Source organism: Mus musculus, chromosome 11, assembly GCF_000001635.26.
Source record: "Mus musculus strain C57BL/6J chromosome 11, GRCm38.p6 C57BL/6J".
NCBI lineage: Eukaryota > Metazoa > Chordata > Mammalia > Rodentia > Muridae > Mus > Mus musculus.
The window spans coordinates 102,683,490-102,702,311 of NC_000077.6; the positions used below are offsets into that span (position 1 = coordinate 102,683,490).

An 18,822-nucleotide genomic window follows, 5' to 3' on the forward strand; every position below is an offset into this window, starting at 1 on the left:
TGATTAAAATCCCATTTGAGGGGCTGGAGAGATGGCTCAGCACTTAGGAGTAGCCACTGGCTGATTCCCAGAACCCACATGGTGGTTCATGTCACCTGTACCTCCAGTCCCAGGGATGCCATGCCCTCTTCTGGCTTCCAATAGCACTGCATAGACATGTAGACAAAATACCCATACACATAAAAATAAAATTTTAATTTTTAGCTATGCATGGAAGTGCATGCAAAAAAAAAACCAAACTAAAAAAAACCTCAAAGGAAAAAAATTCAATTTTTAGATTTAAAAGTAAGTATATGAATATTTTACTAACATTCATCTGTGCACCATGTGCATGGCTGGTGCCCAAACTGGACAGAAGAGGGGGTCGGATACCCTAGGACTGGAGTTACAATTGTGAGCCACACTGTGTGTGCTGGGAATCAAACCTCTGGGTCCACATGCTGAGCATCTCTCCACTACTATAAACAATTTTAAAAATCCCATTTGGCCAACATTCAATCTAAAAGGCACAATTTTAAACCAGCCCTCTCACATTTCTGGTTTAAAAAATTAATTAGCATCTGTTAAGTGGATAACTTTACCAAAGCTTAATGAGCCAATTGTTTTTTTGAGTCCCAGAAAAAAATAATTGACTATTAGCTGGGTATGGTGACACATGCCTATAATCCCAGTGGTTAGGAGGCAGGCACAGGAAGATCAGGAATTCAAGGGTAGCCTAGGTGACAAAGCTAGCTGGAGGCAGCCTGAGCTATGCAAGATTCTGTCTCAAAAAGGAAAAGAAACAAAAACAAACTGGCAAATCAAAACAAGGACCCTTAAGGAAAGGATATATATAATCTTGACTCCTTCAGAAGCCAAGATGAAGGTGAGAATCCAAGTCCTAAATAAAGTAAGGATTACTAAAACATGTCATATGCTTCTCTGCAGAGCTCACAGGTATTACATAATAAAGGACTAAAACCACTACTCCCTCAAAAAACTTCAAAGTCAACTTACTCATGCTCCAAAAACCAAGGTACTCCTCTGAGCTAATCGTTACTTCACAGAAAACTTTGAAAGGATTTGTACATTTAAGGGAAAAGACACTCCACTTGCAGAGTATGGCTACTATGCTGAGCAGACAATAAAGATCACTCCCAAGGGACCAGCCACAAGCACCTTTCCACCAGGAGTTGGAAAGAACAAGACAGAAGACACTGACTTAAATAAAGTTTATTTAAAAAAAGAAAAAGGTGGTTATTTTTGCAATGCCATGGTTGTAGGGCAAAGAGGCAGCAGAGCTCCTTCCCTACCATGTTTTTTTCTTCTGCACAAAGGCAGCCAATGTTACAAAAGTCAGCAAACTTTCTCCAAATGCTAGGTTTATAGGCCACGTATGGTCTCAGTCACGAATGTCTTCCTTTTAAAAATGTAAAAAACCTTTTTAGTTTTTTCCCCATACAAAAATGACTGGGCCAAACTTGGCCCGTGAGTGGAGTCTTCTGACCCCTGGTATAAAATAATCTTATCAGAGAAACTGTTCTCTTGAGGCTTTTGATACCTGTTGCCCAAAGTCAGGTACAGAAGGCCTTTATTGACAAGTGGATGTGGCTGGGACAGAAGCAGACTTGAATTCTGTCCACCCTTTCCTCTCCCAGGTTTTCCATTCACTCATCTCATAAGCTTAACCACCAACTATATACTTTTAAGTATTGTGTTAGCAAAATTTCCAGTGTTTTTCTCTAAAAGAGTAATTCCTTCAGTTTCTTTAAGCCAGGAATTATTAGGTCTTACTATTCATGTTGCAGGTGTGTCCAACCCGAGGTCAAGGACAGCTATAAATTCAGCCTAACACAAAATCATAACATTTAAAACATGATTTTTTTTGCAAGTTTTTAACAAAGCCAAGTCACAATGTCAAAAGGTAGGACATGCCTGCAGGATAAATCAAGATAGAAAATCAAGAGGGGAGTCAAGGGAACTCATGATTACAAAAAGAAAAAAAGAAACTCTACCTAACAAAATGATAATCCTTATACTCCAATCATCTTCTTGAAATCACAGATTACATGAAAAATACATAGCTCTCTATTTAAAAAGATAATTGTTTTTCCCACAGGTTAAGTCTTTCTTCCATACTGGGGCCCAGTCCCAGGCCCTTGTATATGCTAAGCAGGCACGCAACACAACTACAGCCTGAGCCCAAGTTGACACATTAAAAAAAAACAAAAACTTAGATCACATTCCAAATAATTTCCTCCACTTCCCTAATTTGATGTCAGAAAGTCTGGATCTAGGCAGGGCCCTTCATTAGCTCTTTCAGCCTCAAAATAGTTACAAGCCAGGTGTGGAGATCTATGTCCATAATCCTGAAGCTGAGAAAAAAAGGACACTGTAACAAGTTCAGGGCTAGCCTGGGCTACAGAATGAAACCCAGTCTCAAAACAAAAGCCCATTATATTTTAGGGCAAATAGTGCCTCAGAAGCAATTTGTACTTTTTTTTAAACTCAGAATGGTCATGTTTCCTTCAGGATGTGAGCTTTCTGTATCTGGCTAAATATACAAAATGAGGGAAGACCTTTTTAAAAAAGAAGGGCACAGGAGTTCAGTACTAAAATAGAAAGGCTACCCTAACTCCAGATCTTTGGTAAAGATTCTAACAATAATTGACTGCCCACACCACCAGAGCATGGCACATTTACAAGTGATTGTGATTTTCCTTTTCAACATGTAAACAACGGGGGAAAGCCTTAGGAAATTTTGGAAAATACATTAGTCTCAGTTCTCTTAAATACACAGACACACAATTCATGGGTGGAAGGAGCAGAGTGGGCCAAGGTTATCGCTTCCGTTCGCCTTTCTGTGTCCTTTTCTTTTCCTTCTCCTTGCGTTCCTGCTTGGCTAGTTTGTCCTTCTCCCTCTGCAGCTTGTCCTGTTCCTTCTTCCTTTGGGACTCATCCCGAAGTGAGTCTCTCTCCAATTTCCGAGCATTGAGAACATCTTCCACATTGGTGTTTCGGAACAAGGCTACCAGTGAGTTAAGGGATTCAGGCCCAAGTCCTGTAGGCAATACTCTTGCTCCTTCCTCAGTCTGGATGACTGTCTCTACACACTGAGTCCTAAATGCACTCTAGCTATTCCTAGTACAGGAAAGCATCTTTGGTTTGGACTAGAGATGGCTCAGTGGTCATAGGCACTTGCTCTTACAGAAAGGACCTGGGTTCAGACCCACAGTGGTTCATTCCTATGCATAACTCCAGTTCCAGGAGATCCAGTGCCCTCTTCTGGCCTCTGTGGGCACCAGACATTAGGCACAAGTACACAAGTATGCATGCAAAACACTCAATTAAAAAAAAAAAACTTTGGTTTAATGGTAAGGGTCTTAAGTGTTTTGTTTTGTTTTGTTTAATTTATGTGAGTACATTGTAGCTGTCTTCAGACACACCAGAAGAGGGCATCAGATCTTATTACAAATGGTTGTGAGCCACCATGTGGTTGCTGGGAATTGAACTCAGGAGCTCTGGAAGAGCAGTCAGTGCTCTTAACCACTGAGCTATCTCGCCAGCCCTAACTGTAAGTCTAAATGTTACAATTCACCCTAAAATGTTCCTTGGATTGAAAAAAAAAATCTCATTTGGAAAACTAAGCCCGAACTTTGGAATATTTTATAAAAATGAAGTTCATTAACAAGGACATCTGAAAAATACTGTTTATACTTGCAAATAAAGTTGATTCAAAAACAAAAACAAAATATTCTCACTCCAAACAGTCTAAGGCAAAATAACTGCTGTGGAGCCTAGGGCACATCAGTGGAGGAGGATCACTGTGGCTTAAAAATGCTCATGCACTTGGACCACGAAAATGCTTGGAAGTAATCAAGGTTTATTCTTACAAATAAACCTTAATTTGACCTTTTCCCTAAAGTTTAAGTGAAAAACCAAGTTATGCTGTCAACACGAAACTCATAGGAGTTTAACAAAAGTTAGAAAACAGCCAAAAAATTTATTCCTTATTTCTTTGAACTTTCAAAATAAAATATCAGGGGCTAGGTCAGCAGTTAAGAACACTGGCTGCTCTTCCAGAGGACCTGGGTTCAATTCTCAGAACCCACATGGTGGGGCGCACAACCATCTGTAACAAGTTCCAAAGGATCTACCAACCTCTTTTGGTCTCTGGGGGCATCATGCACACATATGGTGCACACACACAACATGCAGACAAAACACTAATAAATAAATAAATAAATAAATAAATAAATGGGGCACCAGGCAATTAATCTCCTCTATACTCTTAAAATATGACTTTTTCTACTTTAGGCTATACAATAAGAGCACTAGCCTAAGCATACACAAGGCCTTCCTGTCAGTCTGTCACGCCAAAAGTGAATTCCTGAGATAATCCCTGATAGCGCACTGTACCCTCTTACTTCAAAGGGGAGTTCTACATTCACCTGCTTAGGGAACATCTCAGAGTGACCTGTTAGTGGGACCTTCTCCCTCAACACATATTTTAATATTTTATATTTTCAGCTTCAAGAATTTAGCCTCTGTTCTCTTTTCAATTACAAGGTTTTTAAGAATAAAGATAAAACCTTCACATTTAAAACTTTTCCACAGCCCCCAGGCAACCAGAGTTCCAGGCCAAAAAAAAAAAAAAAAAAAAAAAAAAAATATATATATATATATATCCCTCAAGTTGGGTATGATGGCTCATACCTTAAAGGACAGCCTCCAATATAGCCAGTTTGAGTTTAGTCTGGACTAAAAGAAACTCCTGTCTCAAAAAACCAAACCAAACCAAACAAACAAAGAAACCAAACATCAACAAAAACCCAACAAGAAGCCAGGTGTGGTGGTGCATTCCTTTAATCGTAGCACTCAAGAGACAGAGGCAGGCATATCTCTGTAGGTTCCAGGCCAGCCTGGTCTATATAGATAGTTCCAGTTTAGCCATGACTATCTAGTAAGACCCTGTCTCATAATAAAAAATTAATTAATTAATTAATAAGAAAATCATACAAATTAATTTTAAAAGCTACCTCCTTTGCTAGGTGTGGGGCATGCTTTTAAACAGAGTACTTGGAGGTGGAGACAGAGATCAGGAACTTAGTCACCCTAGCACGTTGGAGGCTTGCATAGGCCTTGTTAACTTGGTTTGGGGGTAGAGTATTTGCTAAGTTGGCTATCCATGGCTGTGCTAGGCATAGGGCTCCCAATACTGACAGGACAGGACTTCCCTGGAGAGAGGGAGCCTGTAGCAGTGACAGCAAAATGACAACTCATCTCCAGGAGGACCGTGAGAAACACAAGGGATGGACAAAGAGAAGGATACTTCTGTCAGAACTGACGTTTGCTGTTGAGGCACCCGCATCATCTTTCTTATCTGCTTCAGTGAGGGACGTTAAGGAAAACCAGGTGGGAAAAAAGGCCTTCACACATCTCAAACTAAGCGTGAAAAGTGTTTCATCGACAAGGGTAGGAAGCAGGCTGGATGCAGTGAGGATGGGGGCATCGCCGAGACTCATTTCTGAAAATCTTAACATGGCGGGAAATGCCTGAAGCTTCTCTAAAATCTTCTTAGAGGCTAAAAAGAAGGGTCAGGTGGTGTACAAAGCCCGCCACATTGACATTACCTAATAGCCGAGGGCAAGACATTCTGAAACAACACAGTTCCCACCAGCACGCAGGAGATGGAAGCAGGAAGATCAGGAGGTCAAGGCCAGCCATTCTTACTGCAAGTTCAAAGCCACCTCGGCTGCATGGCACACACAGTGTGATCCTCAGAGCCTCCAGAACTTTCAAGAAGCCCACATCATCCATGGCCTCTATCTTTTTTTTTTCTTTTCCCAAAACCAATTTTTTATTAGATATTTTCTTCATTTACATTTCAAATGCTATCCCAAAAGTCCCCTATCCTCCCACCCCACCCCACTCCCACCCCATGGTCTCTATCTTAAGGCTACTTTATATCAGAAAAAACTCAGAAAAAGCCGAGAGATCTATGTTTTAACCTCAGGAGAACTCGTAGTTTAAAAGCTGTTTTTTTGGAAGCCAGGCATGGTTATGCCGCCTTTAATCTCAGTGGTGGAAGATGGGGGTAGGAGGGTCTTTGTGAGTTTGAGGGCAGCCTGAGCTACATAATGAGACTGTCTCAAAAAAGTTATTTTTGGCAGAAAGCAAGTGTGACACTACAGCACGGATAAGAGTAGCCACGATGGTCCGTCTTGCACGAGATTTAGAATCATCCGGCATGAGCCTCTGGGATGTCTGTGTGAGAGTGTCTAGATGGACTAAGCCTGAATGTGGGAGGCAGCCTTCCCTTGGGTTATAGTCTTGGACTGAATCAAAAGAAAAGGGAGGCTGAAAACAGCATTGTCTCCCTCTGCTTTCCTGCTGGATGTAATGTAACCAGCTGCTGCCTGCTGCCCTGCTTTCCTCACCATGGTGGAGGGTACCGGTTCAAAACAAGAGCAACTAATACAGTGTCCCTCAAGTGCAAGGAATTACAGTATTTCCTAATTCTATCTGGAACAGTTATGTGTTGAATTAGAAGTCACATGTCAACTATTCCAACATCATTTCTGGAGCCCACAAGGGCCCATGGCCACTGCCATCTTGAAAGAGGAAACTAGGCTACAGAGCGGGACAGCAACTTCTCAGGGGTGATATAAACTGTCCAACATTCCCAGCACGAGCCTCAAGGGAACGGTGCTGAGCCTCCAAAAAGGATATTCCTCTTCGTCTGTCACGTCGGCATACTGGGCCAGCAGGGCTGCTTTCCTCTGCTTCTCTTCTTCTGAAACCACCCTGGGCTTCACCACAATCTGTGCCTGCTTCTCAATCAAGGTGGCGATGGCCTGCACCTCATCTGTGTGGCAGATGGAAGGAGAGACAAGGACAGCCTGTAAGAGAAAACAAGCTCCCAAACCACTAAGCCCCCTAGTGGTCAGTGTTGGTAGTAACCGCTCTGTTCACATTTACTGGGCCCTGAAAGCTGAGGACCCAGGCCATTCAGGAGTCAAGGAAAAGCTATGAAGGCTAGGCTTTAAGCCTTCTAGAAAAATATTTTAGATTATGTTTATTTGTTGGGGAGGGGGTGCACCGAAGTCTAGAGGACAACTGTGGGGAGACAGTTTCCTCCTTCATGGGACCCCAGGGATAGGACTCGGAACACCGGGCTCATGCACCAAGCACCTCACTAAAACCATCTCATCAGCCCTGGGGGACATTTTACAAACACCAACATGGGGGCTAGAGACGGCTCCGTGACTAAGACTACCAGTCTGTGCCTGCTTCTCAATTAAGGTGGTTCTGGCAAAGGATTGGAGTTTAATTCCCAGCACTCCTATCAGGTGGCTCACAGTCCCCTGTAACTGCAGCTTGGTGGGATCCGATGCTTCGGTGGGCACCTCCACTCACACACACACACACACACACACACACACACACACTCACACACAGACAAACATATGTACATTAAAAGTAAAAAAAAAAAATTAACAAACCTGTGTGTGTCTGTTAATAAAAACCAGCTTTGCTTTTATTTCCAGGTAAACACCACCAATAACCAATACCCAGGCCCCAAGCCAAGTATATTATGCGATTATACTGTATACTCAAGACTGAGGACCAACACTGTATAATTTAAGTTAGATTCTTTATAAGTTTGGCTTCTGTGTTTTGAGTTCTCTGTCTCTAATTTACCATCCTAATGAGCATGTGAGCCCATTCCTCTTTCATTTTCGGAGGAATTGGATTCAGCCAAGTGGAGTAGAAATTCAACCATAATGTATGCCATGGAATGAAAATATGAAAACGGTGGAAGCTCAGTGGGAGACGGCTCCAGCCTTCAAGACTGACCACCGGAGTCCAGAAGACTAGAGCTGACCCAAGACATGTGACTCAAATCTACTAGGGGCATAGGGTTGGAGCAAAAGCAATTGCAAATGATGCAGGTACGGTGGTGCACACTTGTAGCCCTTGGGAGGCGGAGTGAGCCTGAACTGTATAAAGAAAGTTTGTTTCCAAAACAAAACAAAACCAAAAAAACAAAAAACAAAACAAAAAACAAACAAAAGAAAGGAAAGGAAACAAAAAGCACACCCACACCACAGGGAAGATGGCTGTGGTCCAGGTGGATTGGAGAGACAAAGGGTAAAAGGAAATCAGGATTGCTAAAACTTTAAAGAGAACATCTGGGTACTCGATGAAGCAAATTATCTTAGGAAGATTGAATATCCAAAGAAGAAAATGGCACCCTTGTCCCTTAACAGCTGACGGGCAGACTCCGGAGATTGGACCAGAGATTCTGAGGCCAGCACAGGGGTGGCTCAGTGAGTACAGGAGCTCTGGCATCTTCATGACCTGAATTTCCTCAAGGTGGAAAGATGGATCCAAATCCTCAAAGTTGTCCTGACCCTAATACCACACACCCACACACACACACACACACACACACACACACACACACACACCACACACACACACACACACACACACACACACACACACACACACACACCACACACACACACACACACCACACACACACCACACACCACACACATATGCACACACACCACACATACGCAAAGGCATACACAGAAGAATCAATGTGTTTTAAAAAGTAAGGCCAACTCTACCTTCCTTTTTGACTTTGGTGGTGACATCCCGTGTTTCTGACCATCGCTCCACAATTTCCTTACAGATATCAAGGAGAGACTCTTCTTCCTGGTTGGAAAAGCACGCCAGTGAGTTTCCTGAAAAGCCCTCAGAAACAACAGCAACCTGAGAAAGGCCATCACTCTCCCCACTGGCGCAAGGACTTGGGCCACAGATGAGAGCAAGGACTTGGGCCACAGATGAGAGTGCGTCTCATTGGAGGCTCCAGACACAGAAGCCATCTTGACTGTCCCAGAACCCACGCCTGCTGTCCAGACTACCCACGCTGCCCTGCCTCATCCTCCATTTTATTTTATGGTTTCTTGAGACAGGGATTTCTCTGTGAAGCCCTGGCTGTCCTGGAACTCTCTCTGTAGATCAGGCTGGACTCAAACTCACAGAGATCTGTCTGCCTCTGCCTCCAGAGTGCTGGAATTAAAAGGCGTGCGCCACCACCTCCCAGCCTTCACCTTTCTTTCTTTTTTTTTTTTTTTTTTGGTTTTTTCGAGACAGGGTTTCTCTGTATAGCCCTGGCTGTCCTGGAACTCACTTTGTAGACCAGGCTGGCCTCGAACTCAGAAATCCGCCTGCCTCTGCCTCCCAAGTGCTGGGATTAAAGGCGTGCGCCACCATGCCCGGCCACCTTTCATTTTAAAGAAGGAAATGCTTTGTTTTTTAAATTAATAATTGTATCCACTGTCTGCTCTTAGGATGCAGTAAACAATGTTTAGTTTTTTGTTTTGTGTGTGATGTGTGTGGTGTGTGTGATGTGTGGTGTGTGTGATACGTGGTGTGTGTATGTGTTGTGAACACTATGGCGTGCCTGTGGAGTCAGAGACAACTGTGGGAGTTGGACCCCTCCTTCCACCAAGTGGGTCTCAGGAATTCAACGTAAGTGATTGGCAGAAAACACATTTACCTGCTGAGCCACATCATTGGTCTTATATTATGTACATACTGTAGAATCAATCTAATTATTTCCTTAATTCATTACTTACCAGTTTCCTGTGGGAAAACAGTTAAAATATACATCTTTGAAACACACTATATTATTACATTGTTATTCATGATAGTCTCCATTTCATGTTATAGATTACTAAAGTGTCTCCCCCTTTCCCTTGCCTAACTTCATTTTTCTGGAGGAAAACTTGTTGCCCAAATCAAAATTCTAGCCTTGTTTTGTTTTGTTGGTTTGGTATCTTTTTGGTTTTTGTGGCCCAGGCTAGCTTGCTAAGTAGGTGAGGTTGCCCATGAACCTCTTACGTCTGACTTTCAAGTCCCGGGGCCTCGTGGGAATTTGGATTCTTTAGAAAACAAAAGAGTATTATAAGAACATGTTTTCGTCTTAATCCCAGGTGTGGGATAGGGGGCTGCGTTTGATTGTCCACAGCAGCTATGATTTGCCTCATGCTCTAGCAAGGGTGTGCTTTTGCTAGATGCAGATAGTTTCTGCAATTGTTGTGATGTCTGGAATTCTGAGGACTTTTCAGAGCGTATATAAATGCGAGCAAGGGTCCCCAGGAGGCAGGGTAGGTAGTTGATTGTTGTTGGTCTTGGTTTGTTAAGAAGTAGTCATGTGCAAAGAAGAAACAAGGATAAGAAATTAGATATTCTGTCCTCAAAGATCAAACTTGCCCCAAGGAACTCAGCACTCCTAATCAACAGGAAGCAGTCTAAGGGTGACATCACGGCCCTCCCCACCCCTGACTTTAGTCAGGGATCTCTTTCCTTTCTTCTCCATTACCTAGTGTTTGGGGTTGAAAGGATGGAAGAAAGAAGAACCCACAAAGTAGCCGAAGCCCGGCTATACTGGGGTTAAATGCTTGCTGTCGTTGGTGGCTACAGGGCCACACCCTGTAGCCCAGGCTGGCCTTGACCTTACAGCAATCCTCCTGCCTCTGCCTCCCAAGTGCTGGGATTACTAACACACACCACTATTCCCAGCCCAGCTCTTAACAATTACACACCATCTCCCATGGAGATGTGAGGAGTCAAAACACAAACTTGCTGCACATACTCGCTTATTAACAGGAAATTCCTTCTCCCACCCTTCACCCTTTTAGCAGGGATGCTAACATACCTACACAGCTTTGGTCCAACAACACCCGCCGCCGCCACCACCAAGCACAGAAAAACAGCCCTAGATAAGGAAAGGAGAGGCAAGCAGGACAGTCCCGGAGGACACACCAGCTTGTCCTTCCAGTCTCCCCACCTGATCCAAAGGAGCCCATTCATCATTTCCTTTTAGCCGCCCCCCCCCCCGCCCCCATTAAGGGTCTGCCGTGTTCAAGGTACAAAGACGAGAGCTAAGAGTCTGTGATTAAATCAACGTTAGCTAGACTTCACTACTTAAAGTCCTAACACAGGACGATAACTAAGTGGTAAGGCTTTCCTTTCTAGAACAGCACTCCACAATAGGCCGTCTATTTTGTTCCTCCAAACACTTCAAGCAGTGTCAAGGAGAAAATAGTTTAATAATCAATAATAAAAATAATATATGATGCATGAGTTGATCATCTACTGCAGGTACTGCTGGAGAGACAAAAGGTGTAGGAAGGCTTTTATTTACTCCAGAGGGCATACTACCTTGAATCTTACCTCAAAGTCTTACTAACAAACTTCATAATCCTGAACAATGAATCTAATTTGTTTCTCCAAGAATGAGATTTGCTACAAAAGTCAAGGGCCTCTGACATGACATGGAGTCAAAGAGAACTGTGAACGATGGATTGGATATAGACCACAGTCTTTGGTCCTTTTATCTCTGTAGAGAAATGTTCTCAGTTGCTTCACCAACAGGACTCCTGCCTCACTATTCAGTTCCTGGCATTTCTTCCCCAAAGACAGCTTACATATAGATGGGGTTTCAGGAAACTATGAAAAAATGAAACATGATATCTGAATTTGATACATGGCGGGGAGGGAGGGGGATCATCCTTAAAATGATTTTGTCTTCTGCAGTTTATGCAAGAGGCAAATAAAAGCAAATACGATTCTTGATGTTTCTTCTTCTTTATCTTGTTATTTTCGAGACAGGGTTTCTCTGTGTAGCCCTGGCTGTCCTGGAACTCACTCTGTAGACCAGGCTGGCCTAGATCCCTACGAAGAGTCTAGAGCAAGCACTTGCTTCTTGTTAGCTAGCAATAGATACAGACTCTATCAACATCACCACAGAAAACACTAAGTATCAAACTCAACTGCTCCCTGGAGTCCCCAGGAACCTCACAGCTGCAAATAAAGCCCCAAAGTCCCTGCCTCTTATTCTCTCTTCTTATAATCTGAAATTTGGAGTCAAACGACAGAACTGGTTGTGCTATATTCCCACGGAAGCCCCGAGCTCCTCACAAGCTGTGTTAGCTCTTTTCCATTTATAGACCGAGTGGTTCTTGCCAGTGGGATCAGGGACAGCTGCGTCAGTGTGTCATATTTCCAGCATGTTCTCAACGAACTGAACTTCAGTGTGAGCGTCTCTAGTATGTGTCCCATACCCAAAAATTACTTTTGGATTTGAAAAAAATAAAAATTAAAAAAAAAAAAAAACCTTCCATTTCTTTACATAAAGAAGGTACATCCAGGAGCTGGAAGATGACTCAGTGGCTAAGAGCACTGGCTGCTCTTCCAGAAGTCCTGAGTTCAATTCCCAGCAACCACATGGTGGCTCACAACCATCTGTAATGAGGTCCGATGTATTCTTTTGGTGTGTCTGAAGACAGCTACAGTGTACTCATATACATAAAATTAATAAATCTTTTTAAAAAAGAATGTACATGCATATTTATATCTATGCTCACCATACCTTTTGATTCTCCTTACTAGTCCCTGAATTTTGACTTTAAGGACACTAGATAAGCCCGTTCTCCAAACCTGCTCATTGTGATAGACATCAAAGAACAAAGCCTTTGATGAGCAGTTGACTCTCACAGTAGCACTTTGTGTTTTCAAGAGACGCCTCCACCGTGTGGAAGGATAACAGTTTCTCTGGTATTTAGTGCAGATGCAGCAAAGTTTACTTTTGAGCTGATTGTATTCATTTATTAGATTTGCACTTCTTTCACATGCGTGCCTGTTACCCACGGAGGTCAGAACGGATTGTCCAATCCCCTTAAACTAGAACTACAGATGGTTGTGAGCCACTGTGTAGGGTCTGGAAATGGAACTCAGGTCCTATGTAAGAGCAACAAGTGCTCTCAACTACTGAGCCATCTTTCCAGCCCCCAACTCAATTATATTAAAAAGGAAGTCTCTACAGGACAATCTCAGGGCAAGAGAGGTAGGGAATCTAATCTATGCATATAATCTAACTGTTTCTGTTGGGAGTGGAACGGGGAGGGATGAACACCGCACAAATATCAGATTAGAAAAGTGGGTGTCTTGATCGCCTCTGATACATAAATACAGCTTTAAATTACAAATTTCTAAATTAGTGAGTCTCCTTGGTCTGGTTTGCCAGGGTCTCACTTGGCAAGCCCAAAGTTGGCCACCCACTTGCTGACCTCTGCAGGGCTGGGATTATAATCACGCATCACATCACAGCATACTGTGACGAATCTGCATTTGAGTATTTGAGACAGGGTTTCTCTGTGCCCCGGCTGTCCAGGAACTCACTGCGTAGACCACAAAGGCCAGTCTCTGCCTCCTGAGAGCTGGGATTAAAGGTTTGTGCCCCACCCACGAACCTGCTTCTTTTTGGTTGTTTTGTTTTTTCAACAAAAAAGGGTTTCTCTGTGTAGACCACGATGGCCTTGAAAATCACAGAGATCAGCCTCCTGAGTGCTAGGACTAAAGATGTGCACCAGCCACCATTCCATACAAATACCTTATCTGTTTCCAGTTTGTCTTCATCACAGGGTACCGCCCCACCCAACACACATTAATAATTACTGAATTTCCCAAGGTTGCTTATCGTGAAAAGATCTCCATTACCTTACCAATTGAGGACTCTACTGAAATTGGAGCCAAAAGGGAACTTCCCACAGGCTTTTGTCATGGGACAGCCCTGAGACTACCCGCTAATGGGCAGACATCTCAAAAACATTTTACTCCCCACTCTAAACATCGCAAACCATAGAAATGGAACTATTAGACGTTTATGATCGAACTGCCATTTACACATCTTAATGGCTTCAGGATACTCTCTAGCACATCCAAAGGCACCCAGGGAGCCTTGTTGCCCGGAATATGGGGATCCCATCCTCTCTGTACACCTGCAACCCAAAATCTGGCGAGGGAGCAGCAGCCCACTTCTCCCTCAGTTATGCTTCTTTCCGGTAAAACCACTAAGCCTTCGTGACAGCAAAAGGAAAGAGAGATGTGAAGTAACGAAAGAGGTTCCCAGATTTCTCCGTGAGGTTGATAGGATGTGTCCCGACTACTCTACTCACCAGGAAAGCAGAGAGGATACCCTGCAGGGCGTCCAGCTTCTCTTCCTCCTCCTCCTCCTGTAGGACGCCAAGGATGTAAGCGGCGTAAACGGCTCGGTCCACTCCCAGCGCCTCCAACCGTCCGTCAAGCCAGGATCCAAAAGCCCCGCCATCGCCTTCACCGAGGACTGCCGCGGCCACTTCGCTGGGCGCCGCCATGCTGGGGACAGGGTCCTGCCGGACCCGAGGGTGCCTACCGCAGTGCCTGTCGGGCCGCGCCACTGGGCCAGCGCGCATGCCCGGAGAGGGATCCTCCACCCCTGCGCGCCGGGCTGTGATCCGCGGTTTGAGGTATCTTTATGTCCTCGCAGCTAGCGCTTCTCGGTGTAAGCGTGGTCGCATGGGCACCCAGGAACACCGGCAGGTGAGTTTTGAACCGGTTCGTTATAGTTGGCAACGATCGGATTCAGTGTCATTGTCAGACACGTGACAGAGAGCTCAGAGGACTGCTCACCACGGATTCCAGCAGTTCTGCTCTGCGCCCGGCAGGTTCTTGTGGAATGTGAAGCCAGGATGCCCCACTGAGTCTTGTGTTCCGGAATACCACCTTCACTGCCATTCCAAGCCGCCTTCCCTGAAAACCCAAATTTCAGAAAACGTTCTCTGACTCATTTCTGTACAGAGACACATAGCAGGTTCTCAACAGTTAAACATGCAGCCTCGGAGTCATTGCTTTTAATTATTGCTTCCGTGTTTCCACAGGTATACCTTTGAGGACTGTCTTAGAGTTTCTGTTGAGATAAGACACCATGGCCAAAGCAACTAGGAGAGAAAAGGTTTATTTCAGCTTCCACTCTCAGGTCACGCCCCATTACTAAGGGGAAGTCACAGGAACTCAAGGCTCGAACCTGGAAGCAGGAGCCTTGGAAGATTGCTGTTTAATGGCTTGCTCCTCTTGCCTTGCTCAGATTGCTTTCTTCCACCATCTAGGAGACACCTGCCCAGGGGTGGCACCAGCCACAATAAGTTGGGCTCTCCCACAACAATCACTAATCAAGACAATGTCCCACAGGCCAATCTTATAGGAGGTCGTTCTCTAAATTCCCCTCTTCCCAAATGACTGTAGACACATGACAGCCAACCCAAGAAACAAGTTCTGTCCTCTGCCAGGGACGGTGCTAAGAGGTTCCCATGAAGTATCTGTTGCCATCTTCCCAACAACCCAGCGAGGAGATGCCTTTATGTTCGATTAAAAGATAAGGAAACTGGAGCGATGGCTCAGCTGATAAGAGCACTGGCTGCTCTTCCAGGGACCCAGTTCAGGGGATCTGGCACCCTCACACAGACAAACATGCAGGCAAAACATCAATGACATATATATATATGGGTAAGGAAATGACACACCATGAGAGAGAACCTAAGAGGGGACAGAACTCTACCAGCAGAATGCCAGCTCTGGCCTGAGGTGGGCTAGACTCAAACTACAGAGGAGGAGGAGGAGGAGGCTGTGCAGGGGCCTTTACTCTGACTGCTTGCTTCACTGGATACTTACTGAATACATTCACCACAACACTGTTACAGACTGACAATTCAAAGATGAGTGGCTCAAAGATCTGTGTTCCCTATGGGACCAAACAGTCCAATGGGAATAGGTATTTAAAGAAATAATAGAAATAACGACACTTTAGTGACATAATTCTAAGTGTATGGGTGTTTTGCCTGCATGTTTGTTTGTATACCGATGTGCCTGATGCCCTTAGGGAGACCAGAAGGGTAGGCAGATCCCGTGAAACACAGATGTTTGTGATCCACCATGTGAATGCTGGAACTCAAACAAGGGTCCTCTGGAAAAGCAGCCAGTGTTCTTAGCATCTGAGTCAACTCTCCAGCCCAGAAGTAAATAGGTGATTGTGTGGAGATGGTGGTATTAAGACAGAGTCTTGCTATGTAATCCAGACTTGCCTGGGACTCAATCTATTTCTTTTCTCTGAGCTTGTAAACCTCCTGACTCTGCCTCCCAAGTGTTGAGATTACAGACTAGCACCACCATACCTAAATTGAGATAAGGTTTTGGTGAAGGTATGACTGGATCCCTAAGTCATTCATTTGTCCTGTTGAAGGGTGTTGGGGGCTGGGAAGGGAGAGTTCAGGGATCCAGGAGTTACCTCGCAACACCGGGGGGATTTTAACATTCTTCAAAAAATGAATAAGTTTGCCAGGCATGGCAGCATCTCTAACCTCAGCATTTGGGAGGCTCAAACAAGGGTCTGAGGCCAGACCAGCCTGACAGAAAACTATGAAAAGGCTTGCTAGGGTACCTCTAGAAATCCCAGCTGGAACAACAGGCCTTAAATAGCTATTCAAGAAAGATGGGGCTGGTGAGATGGCTCAGTGGATAAGAGCACCTGACTGCTCTTCCGAAGGTCCGGAGTTCAAATCCCAGCAACCATATGGTGGCTCACAACCATCTGTAACAAGATCTGACTCCCTCTTCTGAAGTGTCTGAAGACAGCTATAGTGTACTTACATATAATAAATAAATACATCTTTAAAAAAAAAAGAAAGATGGGAGGAGAAGGGGAGAGGGTGGTAAAAGGCCTCTTCAAAGAATTCTGTACTCTTACTAGTATTGAGATAAAGCAAATAAATGGGCACTAAATAGCATGTCACAAATACAAATGTAGAAATACAGAATTTTAAAGTTTTAGTCTCATGGCTTCTGAATGCTAAGACTATGGCATTGAATCCAGGTGTAGTTGTGCATGAATTTAATCCCAGCGTTTGGGAGGCAGAGGCAGGTGGATTTCTGAGTTCGAGGCCAGCCTAGTCTACATAGTGAGATAGTGAGTTCCAGGACAGCCAGGGCTACATAGTGAGACCCTGTTTCAAAAAAAAGAAAAAGAAAGAAAAGAAAAAAAGAAAGAGAGAGAGAGAGAGAGAGAGAAAGAAAGAAAAAAAGAGAGAGGAAAAGAAGAAAAGAGAGAGAAAGACAGACAGGAAGCAAGAAAGGAAGGAAAGAATATGGCATTTGTACTGGCTGGTTTTGTGCGTCAACTTGACACAAGCTGGAGTTATCACAGAGAAAGGAGCTTTAGGTAAAGAAATGCATCCATGAGATCCAGCGGTAAGGCACTTTCTTAATTAGTGATCAAGGAGGAAGGGCCCAGCCCATTGTAGGTGGTGGCCATCATTGGGCTGGTAGTCTTGGGTTCTATAAGAAAGCAAGCTGAGCAAGCCAGGGGAAGCAAGCCAGTAAGTAGCATCCCTCCATGGCCTCTGCATCAGCTCCTGCTTCCTGATCTGCTTGAGTTCCAGTCCTGACTTCCTTTGGTAATGAACAGCAATGTGGAAGTATAAGCTAAATAAACCCTTTCCTCCCCAACTTGCTTCTTGGTCATGTTTGTGCAGGAATAGAAACCCTGACTAAGACAGCATTAAAGGAGTTGGTCCCCAAAGGCTCACCCTTTTTCATGTCCCTGATACCTCTTTCTTGTTCTTTGGGTGCTGAGGTTGAATCTAGGCCCTCACACATGGTGAGCCCTTGCTTTTACACCAAACTACGTCTTAACCACATACACTCCTAATCCACTAACAGTGGGTCTTTATCAGTAAGTCAGAGGGACACCTCAGTTACACATCATAGTTTGAGGTCAACGTTGAGCTCTCAAGTCAGGGAAGTACCACATACAGACATTTTATTTTCGGGAAGCAGAAGCTGGGCATGATGGCGATGCCTGCCCACGGTACCAGCACTTGGCAGGTGAAGGCAGAGGATTGGATCAAGGCCAGCTTGAGCTACCTAAGACTCATCCTAAAAATAAGAAAAAGAAAACAAACCTCACAGATGTAGTTTCAAAGAGCTGACTTTTAAAAAAAAGATTTTCTTTAGTGTGTGAATATGGGTGTGGGTGCCTGAGGAATCTATCAGCATTGGATCCTTGGAGCTGAAATTACCATTGGTTATGAGACACTTAGTGTAGGTACTGGGAATTGAACTCCGTCGTCTGGAAGAGCAAGATACACTCTTAGCTCCTGAGCTATCTCTCCTGCCCCAAACACAGAGTCTTGAATGCCTTTGTCCAGCCTACCTAACAGTATCCTCTCCCATAACCATATTACAGCATCAAAATCAAACAGAGTTGGGTGAGGTGTCTATCAGCTTTACTCCAGGATGCTGGGTTGGCTGAGGCAGGAAGTCCATCTCCGGAAATTAGAGGACAGCAGAAACAATGAATCAGGATCTCATCTCAGGGGGGAAAAAATAGAGGGCTGTCGAGAAGACTCAGCAGTTAAGAGCACTGACTGCCCTTCCGAAGATCCTGAATTCAAATCCCTGCAACCACATGGTGGCTCACAACCACCCGTAATGAGATCTCACGCCCTCTTCTGGGGTGTCCGAAGACAGCTACAGTGAACTTATTTATCATAATAAATAAATCTTTGGGCCGGAGAGAGTGGGGTTGACCGGAGTGAGAGAGGTCAACCAGAGTGAACAGAGGTCCTAAAATTCAATTCCCAACAACCACATGAAGGCTCTCATGCCGCAGACCTTCTGGGTCCCTGTGTCTGCGTGGAACGGGGTCTCTCGACGAGGGTGGGCAAAGCGTGGATGAGGGACAAACAGACACACACACACACAGGAGAGTTCGTGTGGAATCTGAGTGTAATTTTACAACTCGAGCATCAGACTTTTTATGCAGAGGACAATAAGGAAGTTGGGTGACATATTCGCAAGGTACAATTGAGGTAACTGGAATCTTACATAAAACAGAGGAATGCAAACACAAAAGGTCTAACGGGAACCACCCATGATAGAATACAT

At 44.3% G+C, this 18,822-nt stretch overlaps 1 protein-coding gene and 1 long non-coding RNA gene across 3 annotated transcripts; one reads left to right on the forward strand and one right to left on the reverse strand.

Moving 5' to 3' along the window:
• Positions 1–1,194: 1,194 nt before the first annotated feature.
• On the reverse strand, positions 1,195–14,459 carry Ccdc43 (coiled-coil domain containing 43). Of its 2 annotated transcripts, NM_025918.3 has the most exons (5): positions 14,022–14,236; positions 8,622–8,709; positions 6,712–6,847; positions 5,312–5,370; positions 1,199–3,007 (listed from the first exon to the last, which is right to left on the reverse strand). In NM_025918.3, exons 1-5 carry the CDS (start codon positions 14,217–14,219, stop codon positions 2,820–2,822), a joined length of 669 nt encoding a protein of 222 aa, NP_080194.1. In that variant the 5' UTR covers positions 14,220–14,236; the 3' UTR covers positions 1,199–2,819. The 2 variants fall into 2 exon arrangements, with proteins under 2 accessions (XP_006533783.1, NP_080194.1); XM_006533720.4 differs by lacking the exon at positions 5,312–5,370 and having other exon boundaries at positions 1,195–3,007; positions 14,022–14,459.
• On the forward strand, positions 14,290–14,725 carry Gm34392. The gene is made up of 2 exons (XR_389053.1): positions 14,290–14,351; positions 14,451–14,725. It is a non-coding gene; the product is annotated as a predicted gene, 34392 (long non-coding RNA).
• The last annotated feature ends 4,097 nt before the right edge of the window (positions 14,726–18,822 follow it).

Excerpts from the sequence above, each read along its gene's own strand:
- Ccdc43 (NM_025918.3), bottom strand. The coding sequence starts at position 14,219 with ATGGCGGCGCCCAGCGAAGTGGCCGCGGCAGTCCTCGGTGAAGGCGAT. Across the intron at positions 6,848-8,621 it reads CACCAAAGTCAAAAAGGAAG|ATGAGGTGCAGGCCATCGCC; the intron begins GTAGAGTTGGCC and ends TCTGCCACACAG. Across the intron at positions 5,371-6,711 it reads GACGTGACAGACGAAGAGGA|TGAAGCAGATAAGAAAGATG; the intron begins ATATCCTTTTTG and ends AACGTCCCTCAC.